Source organism: Colossoma macropomum, unplaced genomic scaffold (assembly GCF_904425465.1).
Source record: "Colossoma macropomum unplaced genomic scaffold, Colossoma_macropomum, whole genome shotgun sequence".
Lineage (NCBI taxonomy): Eukaryota > Metazoa > Chordata > Actinopteri > Characiformes > Serrasalmidae > Colossoma > Colossoma macropomum.
This window is the reverse complement of record NW_023494802.1, coordinates 35388355-35397898: the sequence shown is the minus strand read 5'-3', so window position 1 is coordinate 35397898 and position 9544 is coordinate 35388355. Positions and strand designations below refer to the sequence as shown.

At 45.0% G+C, this 9544-nt stretch overlaps 1 protein-coding gene across 1 annotated transcript; it reads right to left on the bottom strand.

The window, feature by feature from the left end:
* Positions 1 to 214: 214 nt before the first annotated feature.
* Positions 215 to 3788, bottom strand: egr4 (early growth response 4). The gene is given in 3 exon segments (XM_036592361.1): positions 215 to 2038; positions 2040 to 2593; positions 3195 to 3788. Coding segments are annotated over 3 exon segments (1146 nt in total). The 5' UTR covers positions 3265 to 3788; the 3' UTR covers positions 215 to 1516.
* Positions 3789 to 9544: the final 5756 nt, after the last annotated feature.

Here is a 9544-nt window from a genome sequence, read left to right as displayed (position 1 = left end):
TAAAAGGTTGCTTTAACTTTACATGATTGTACATTGGCTGTACACTGACTGTACATATATATATATATATATATATATATATATATATATAGAGAGAGAGAGAGAGAGAGAGAGAGAGAGAGAGAGAGGGAGAGAGAGAGAGAGAAAGAGATCTGCGTGTGTGTGTTTTGCGAGGGTGTTTAAGTGGTCAATGACTCAATTAAACAATCAAATGTAAATCAATAAATACTTCATTTTATTTCAAACATTCATTACTTCTTTAAAATATGCATAAGGCTTTAAACAGCGTGGCATTGCACAAGAACATTGTCATTTGTTTTCAAAGGCAAGTAGACGATAATATATAGACAAACGCCGGCTCTGCCCCGAGGAACAGCCCGAAATATCTGCACAACGAAGTGTGCTACTGCAACTCAACTACGATGTTGATGTTTTTTTCTTCTGCATTTGGTTCGCACGAACCAGTCAAGCACATTCCACTGTCAAAGGTGAATACAAGAATTCGATTCAAATCTATAAGAAGATAGATATATATCTCTTACTTTTGATCTTAAAATGAACGGTAGAAAAATACATTCAAAAAATATATATATATGTACAAATATATAGGCTTCTTCGGTCTGGATTATACAGAGCAATGTATCAAAATACGACACTGTGACCATAGAAAGTGTGAGGAAACAGATAGAAATAACACGTGCATGCTAACGCGAGTCTAGCAGCGTCAAACACGTTCATATCATACTGAACAAAACATGCAAGTCAATTTCAGTAACTGCAAAACGACACTGGAGGTTTCTGGAGTCCGCTTTATGTTCAGAGTCTCTCGTTTCTGTGATTTTGTCTTCGCTAGAGCGAGGACAGCGGGGCGCGAGCCCACCCAAAGTGCTGAAAATCACGTCACTTTCCCCTTCAGTGCGAGGGCGTGTCTCAAATTACTCAGAACTGGCCCCCTTGTTCCGTAGGTAGTAAACTTCATTTCTAGGGGTGTCCCAATGTAGAAATTAGTGCACTTGAATGTCAGTCCCCAGATGTAATTTGTTTAAAGTACATTTTAATTTTTGGTATTTTGTATTTTAAGCTAAGTGTTGCCAGATCCTTGCCAGTCAGTTAGCTTAGCAGTTAGCTTATAGCTAAGCTATCCAAGTCCAGCGTAGCTCATTTGCATGTGACGTCACAAGCTTTCCAGAAGGCCAGAAGGATGAATTGTCCCAATGTTATAGTGTTGCAGTAAACCCAGCGCCCTTTATGAACCAGTCAGACTCGGTTTCATTCGGCAGGCAGGAATTCACTATGTAGGGAACTTAAGGCTCGATTTGAGACACAGCCACAGTCTTTAACATTCCACAGCGTTTACCGTCTCGCCGCTTCTGGTTACGGACACCAAACCGACCCATTTCAGGACCTCCACGCTCCAAGTATTGACTGACCCTTTCACTGGCTGACGCGCGTGAACTCGGCGCGTTACCGCAGCCATTAAACGTAGCAGGTTTAGCGAGCGCGCCGCTCGCGCCACTCACACCAGTCCCGGCAGGGCGAAAGCGCAGGCGGCCGCGAGCTCGGCTTTCTGCTGCGCCCTCTCGCGCTGCTTGAGGTGCACGCGCGCGTGCCTCTTCCTCTCGTCGCTGCGCGCGAAGCGGCGGCCGCACACGTCGCACGAGAAGGGCTTCTCGCCGGTGTGCGTGCGCATGTGCGTGGTCAGGTGGTCGCTGCGGCCGAAGCGGCGCGCGCACACGCGGCACTGGAAGGGTCGGTGGCCCGTGTGCACGCGCACGTGGCGGTTGAGCTCGTCGGAGCGCGAGAAGCGGCGCTCGCAGTTCTCCACGGGGCACGGGAAGGGCTTCTCGCGGCGCGCGCCCGAGGTGGCGGCCTTCCTGCCTGGAGCTTTGGGCGCGTGCGCTCGCGTTCCGGTCGGCAGCGCCGTTGAGAAAAGCAGAGAGTCCAGCGCGAGGGGGTCATGGGGGAAACACGCTGAGCGGTAGAAGGCGTGTCCGTGGAGAGTGGACGTGGCCTGGACTTGGGCCGTGAAAGTCTGGGGGGCTCGGGACGGTCTGCGCGCACTCGTCCGCGTACAGCGGCTCCTGCTTTATCCACGTTTCCGGGGCGCACGCGGGCTCCAGCGGCGAGAGCAGTTCGATGATGTCGTCCAGGTCCGCGAGGCGCTCGCATGCGCGCGCGTCCTCGAAGAAGTCATCGAAGAAGTCGTCGAAGCTCTCCTTCTTGACGTGCGCGGCAAGCGGCTGGCACGCGCTCCCCGCCGAGTCCGTGAGCTCGTCCGAGGAGTCGCTGCAGAACGGCGAGGCGGGAGAGCCGAGCGAGCTCGCGACCGAGCCCACCGAGCCCTGGCGAAGGAGCGCGCCCCCGCTGTTGCTGCTGCAGCTGCGCGAGCTGGAGGGCGGAGGCGAGCTTGCGGACAGACCCACGATCTCTGTGATGAGGTTGAGGAGGGCGTCTGTCTCCGGGTGGAAAACGGAGGGAGGAGAGGGAGGAGAAGGAGGAGAGGGAGGAGAGGGAGGGAAAAGATCAGAGGAGCATTCAGCACAGCCGGAGAGAAACGGAGAGTCCGGAAGCTCGAGTTTAGGCTTCAGGAGACCTGAGAGAGAGAGAGAGATAGAGAGAGACAGAGAGAAGTGTTAATGTTTGTTAACAAGTTTCATTATTTACATTATCTGTGTTTCATTATTATCATTATTATTATTATTATTATTATTATTATTATTATTATTCAACAGACTTAAAGTTTAAAATGAGCACCATTTGCATTGCTAATAATGCACAATGAACTGGAGAGAGAGAGAGAGAAAGAGAGAGATATAGGGAGAGAAACAGAGACAGAGGGAAAGTGAGAGTGAATGAGAGAGAGAAGAGTGAGAAAGAGAGAGAGACAGAGGGGAGATATAGGGAGGGAGAGAGACAGAGAGAGAAAAAGAGAGTGAGAGAGAGAGAAAGAGACAGAGACAGAGGGAGAGATATGGGAGAGAGAGAGAGAGAGAGAGAGAGAGAGAGAGAGAGAGAGAGAGGGGTGTCATTATATAATCTCTCTCCAGTTGATGCATAAATGACTCACTGCTGTTCGCTCTAACAGCGTCGCCCCCCATTAACACACATGAAGCCCCCATTAAAGCAGAGCAGGTGAGAACAGCTCGTTCTGCACCACCTCATCGCCCTAAAGCCCAAAGCCCGCTCGCGCTTACCGGTCTCCGGCTCGATCGCTTGGCGCTCGCAGATGAAGTCCAGCGCGCTGAAGTCCACTGTGTTCAGCATGATGAAGAAATCCGCTCCGGTACCAAATCAAACAGCAGATTATGAACAAAAATGTCCCGTTTGTGCTTCAAAATTCCACGAGGTGCGCGTGTCCTTTGCTCCAGCGCTTGGGTTTCCGGTCCGGGATTCCCTACGCGTTCCCGTACGGCTGGTTTGAGTGGCTTTCGTTATCCGGTTTGTGTTCCTCCGGTCGCTGTTTACTGGGATCCCTCTGCCGCTCCTTTTATACCGCCGGCGCTCCGCCTCCCGCCGCATCAGCGCGAGGATTCCCCGCCGAGGAGCTTCTGGGCGCGCGCCGCTGCCCATAAATGGGCAGAAGAGGATGTGACGGGGTTCCCCCTCCGAAAATGGGCACGGGGCCGTGACGTAGCGGCGGTTTTCCTGATGCAGAGAAAGGAAAAAAAAAAACATGAAATAAATAAATAAAACATGGTCTGGAGACTGAGCTGTTTGTGAATGGAGGGCAGCCATAATGTTAGCAGCTGAAGACTGACTGTTATAATATCCACTGATCTTTACTGTGTGGCGTTTGTCTGGCGGGAAAACCGCCTCAACGCCGGTCGATGCTACAGGAAAAAGATGTCTGAACGGCTTATATAAGAGCTGCAAGAGCCAGAAAGTTATGCGCAATCATGCTATGAAATGTTGGCTGCTTTATTATGTTTGTTTGCATCTGGAGCCAAAGCCGAACTGAAAGCCCACTATTATATTATATATTATATTATATTATATATTACATTATATTATATTTTATTAATACATAATATATATGTTGTACGTAACATCTCCAAGAGTCCAGTTACCAAATGATGCGCAGTCATTGCCATAACATGTAGGCTCTTGAATCGCAGCTGCAGCGTGCGGAAGGCAAACCACACTGTACATGCATTATACTATATGATTTTATTTTTACAGCATATTATACTACTACAGTGAGCGCATCTTTCTTACACTGCGGGTTTATGGCTGACTGTGAAAGGCTCGATGCAGGCTGGTGCTGGGTTAAGTTGCTGTAGCCTGTTGCAGCAATGTCAGATTTCAGCACCCTGGACAGCGCCTACAGCCGCATTGTTATTTTTCCCACCCGTATACCGACAGATCCCACCAAGGAATACTCAGAAGGTTCCCGCCTCCTGGACTGGGATTGGCTAATACAGACTCGCCTGCTGCGCTACGATTGGCTAGTAGGTCACACTCACCAGCAGTCCACCATATGGGAGAATTAAGTTCTAGCCAATCGTAGTGAAGGAAGCAGGGTTTTCCGGAAAGTGGGTGGGAAAAATGGAAGCGTTCTAACGGCTTTTCTGTCTGAATAGACTCTCCAGTTCAGATTACTTCTCTCCCTAATCTGCAAAGCCAAAACCCATTTTCACACAACTTCCCGACATCAGTATGGACCACTTTTGCATAATAAACTGATTCAACATAGTGAAGCGAGAGTCGCCTAATGCTCTACTGTCTTCTCTGCTAAAATCATGAACGGGGTTAAAAGTGCAGAAATATTGGGTCAGATTAGTTGAGCATGCGCTGTGTTATGTAAGGGCTGGTTTTCTGAATCAAACTGCCGGTGTAAAATATTAAACCCCGTTTGGATTCATGCTGCTGTGTGAAGGCGTCTCAGTGTTTTGATATGATAAAACAGGTTGAGTAACAAATGCTGTCTTAGTCATTTTAAAATATGCTCAAAGTGCCTCCAGCTCACTGTTTGATTATGGCTCATAAACCTCAGTGACTGACCTTTATAATCACTGCAATAACATCGTGCTCACATAAACATGACTAAAGGTCAGCGACATGATATGAGAACAGGGCGGACTGGCAGTAGATTTTAGAGCGCCCCCAGCAGGACCAAGGTCGAACTGACAACATGTTTGTCGATCAACGAATCATTTTTTGTTATCTGGTTTGTGGCTAATATGTAAAACGATTCAACTAATTTTCCAAGGTTTTTCTCCCCATGTTTGTGTGTAACGTTACAGAAACAATAAAGGCTGAGTTTATGTAATGATCACCTTATTAGCTAATTTGCTGCTTTTATAATGAGAATTATGTGAAATAACAGCCCTCATCATCACCATTATCTTAGCACACTTTGCGGTGTCAGCCAGAGGGCTTTTTTCTTTTTTTGGCGCACCTTCTCTGAACAGCCGACCGCTGTTTTTCTCTTTCTATCCATGTTTCGGCAAAGACTGCTAGATACTTTTAATGATAGATACTAACTGCCCGAGTGCTAGATACCATGACGTGGAAGGTTTTCCCAAGAACCTCGAAAGAGTCAAGGCTCTGGTCCATCATGCTTACTTTACTTGCAAGTTATGTAGAGAAACAGCGTGAAGAGCACAAAGGAAACATACAAACCCTGCCAGCTGTAGCTGAACTGTTAGCCTAGCTCTCCTTTGTTTACAACTCTCTCGCCCAAAGCTGGCTACCACACACAGCCCCGCCTTTCAAAATCAAAGTCCCTGACGATCACCCCAGTGAAAAATGCACTGAACAAAAACACAATAATTTTAACATGTACAGATTTTTAACAACCTACTTGACCCTGTATCTCCAAATGTGATAATTATATCGGATTAATTTTGTGGCAAAAGTTTCAAACAAAATAATAAAATTCACAAGCAAAACATAAAGTATCAAAATGCCCAAAATATTTTGCAAATACAAATAATGAGTTAAACTTTACTCTTCAGAAAGATTAATGCTTACTTTCATTCATTCTGACATAAATTTATTATTCATTTTGCCAGTTTTTTGCTTTAATATTTTTTTGTCTATTCATTTTTTGTCTATTTGTTAATTTTGCTTATACATTTTTTGCTTCTTGAATCTTTCTGGAATCTTTGACTTTTATTATTTCTTTAATAAATAAATAAATAAATGATAAAGCAAAATGGAACTGATTAATACAGAAATTTCTCTATTAACTTTAAGGTTCTTTGCTCTATAAGTTCCTCTGCAGTCTGAGAGTCTGAGAGTCTTTACCTTTAAAGCGGAATTCCGGATATACACACCAAACATGGCGCTGCTAAGAAATAACAAGCACGTGACACTTTCCTTATTTTATTTATTTAAAATCTATATATTTTGGGTTCTCTGACCGGGGGGATGCTGAGTGCTAGAGCGCCCCCAGCAGGACAAACTTCGACCTGTAGAGCACGAGGCTCCAAAAATACCCGGGAGCGCGCCTGCTGCAGAGGCGGAAACTGCAGTGTGTGTGTCTCTCTCTCAGCTAAATTAGAGCCACTCTGTGCTCATCAGCCTCTCACAGCGAGGGGACTAATTATAGGCAACAGTTAAAGGCTGTGAAAATGAAGCGCTTATATTCAGTCTTAGATCTGCGAGCTGATCAGGTTGATGTGCTCGTGCCACCCACAGCGCGCGCACTGAAACAGCAGCATCTGTATGAGCTCACTTGACCGCATCTGTAGGAATGTGATCTGATCTAATGTAGAACCTCTATCAGAGCGAAAGAGGTACATTAAAGGAACACTTCGACCTAATCTCCATCTAATGCGGGTTCTCTGTACGACCGATCACCACAGAGAATATCAGCACATTCTCCTGTACTTGACTGAAACACACTTAGTGGTGTCTGACAGTAAATGTTTACAAAACATTTCCATATTTGCAGAACACTTTGGTAGATTCTGCAGTAAGAGGAGAATTAAGCACTAAATCTGCATAATTCGGTCTTTCAGAGATGGCACTAGTTTTCCAGAGGGATGGATTTATGCTAACACTTTACCAGTGCAGTGGTGTGGGCGCCATTATCGCCATGGATACAATTAATTCTTAGAGAAAGTGAATTCGGTTCTTGTGTTCAAAAGTTGGAGAAAACGTCATTAGAAAATCTTTGGTAAGACATTCTCTCGTAATCATGACATGTCTTACTATTTCTAGTTTCGATTTGTGTTTTATAGTCATATATTTCTAATGTTTTCCCTCGGAATTGTGGGGGGTGGGGCTGGGGCTACAGGTGGTCGTGGGTCTTACGGGTTTAGATACAAACAGCGCCCCAAAACTCCAAACCTTTGTTTTTGATGAAGGTGCACACACTGCCACTGACTTCCAGCACTATCATTTATCATCTTTCCTTTACTGCACAAACTCAAACGAAGCCGAATTTTGCCTTTTAAATTTTCTCCGTCAGTTCTTTTTCGAACTTTCCGTTATACCTTAAATAATGCCGCAGTTGTGTTGTGGCGCCTGCGACTGCTGCACCGTTTAAGGTGGAACTGAGAATTCGAAAACGAACCTGGCAAACGGGAAGCCAGTTTCAGCCTCACTAAACTTAAACCCAGAACCAAAATGCTAAAAGCCATGCTTGAAGGTTTGAAATGTGCACTAAACTTGAGATAAACTTCAGCTTAAGCTTTTGTAGGTAGCTAAAGAATTGGAGCTAAAGCAAACGGTTGCTGCAACGGTTACTGCGCAGTGATTGGAGGGCTGCGAAAAGAGGGCGGAGCTTGGCGGAGATATAATAATTTGATTGGTCATAATACAATGATGGCACTCACAAAAAACAAGTCAAATTTTATTTCATTGAAAAGTAGTTTTGATAAATATTCTTTTACATATTCTGCACATTTGATTGGGTAGACCTGTTATCAATGTGGGTAGGGGGAATAAACAAATCGCTACAGCAATCAGAGGCCCTGAATTACGGGGCCCCTGGGCTTCAGCCTAGGTAAGCCCGTGCATTAACTTGCCCCCGCCCATAGGTTTCAGTTATAAGTGAGCTTGAAGTCCACAGGTTTCCGTGTCTTTCTAAGTGCAGGGAAAGGCGTTGCTTTTATTGGCTGTGGTAATTAGCGGATACAGATGTGGCAGACAGAGAGATCAGGCTGAGAAAAGCTGGACTGTTCCTTTAAATCTCTCAGTCTTGCGTTCACTCCTCCAGTGTTCATTCGTGTCCAGCTGGACTTAGATAAACACTTTGGGCGTTTCTCCAGCGCTGGGGATTTAGCTGTGTTCACTTCAGCATACACTCCAAAAGGACACTTCTCACTTCTTATTGGAGGACAGTGTACTTTCTTTTAGTACAGCTGATCTGAAATCAGGGCTAGAATCTGATCCTAGATCAGCCTTATTCTACTATGGAGATAAATGTGTGTGCTGTATCTCTCTCTCTCTCTCTCTCTCTCTCTCTCTCTCTCTCTCTCTCTCTCTCTCTCCACCTCCATGTGAGCATCCCAGTCTCTCTGACACACTGAGTTATATTTAGAGCACACAAACATTCATCCCTCAGACCTCTCTCTCTCTCTCTCTCTCTCTCTCTCTCTCTCTCTCTCTCTCTTCGCTCAATTCAATATTTGCTTTATTGACTGAAAATGTACATTTGTATTCCCAATGCACTGCAAGTAACATCTAGACCTACATATTATACAAATAAAGAAAACATCAGTAGAGACTTCAAGGCCTAATGATTTCTTTGAAATAAATGTGTGTAATTTTTAGATTATTTGTATTTAATGGTATTATCATGCTTCTTGCATGTAAACAACCCAGGTGTTGTACTAATTCTCTTATTTCTCTTGTTTTGGTTTGAAACAAAAGGACTGAAATCTTGAATTGCCAAGCAGATACAGCCAAGCTAGATCTCCCATTGGTTAGGGCTTCAGGAGCTGAACTGAAGTGTTAACGTGTCAGTTATACCACTCACCATTAAATAAGGCATGATAGTGATAGGGTTTAACAAAGGGTGAGATGCACCCGTAAGAACATCACTCTAGGCCTGAGTCCTAAGTCTTTTCTCAACTTTGTGCAAATAAGAAGGAGTTTCCCCCACCATCAGATTGTTAAAAAGTGCTGCGGTGTGCTACGTCATGTGTCACATCCACAATCAAACTACACGCTGAAATCAGTGTTGATAGAAGATGGAGGAGAAACCAGCAGGAGATTTTTACATTAGTTCACATATTTAAATGGAATGTCTCACCTGTGTTTCATCAGGGCACAGAACTCTGCTTGACAGCTAAACTTACTCATCTTTCAGTGACACACCTGCAAAGCGGCCAACAGTTAGTGAGTTTTGATTCGCTGTAATGTCTGTGCAGTGTTAACTAGCAGAAATTAAACTGAGTTTTTTATTTATAACCTGAATTAAAGGTCTAGCTCCAATATCCACACTCAACCACTCAAAACAATAATCATGTATCTCTGTGTGTGTTTGTGTGTTGACTAGGTTTATGCTACATTGTGGGGACCAAATCCTGTTAATACACTCACGTTGTGACCACAAGCTGGTCCCCACAATGTTAGTCATTAAATTTTAAGG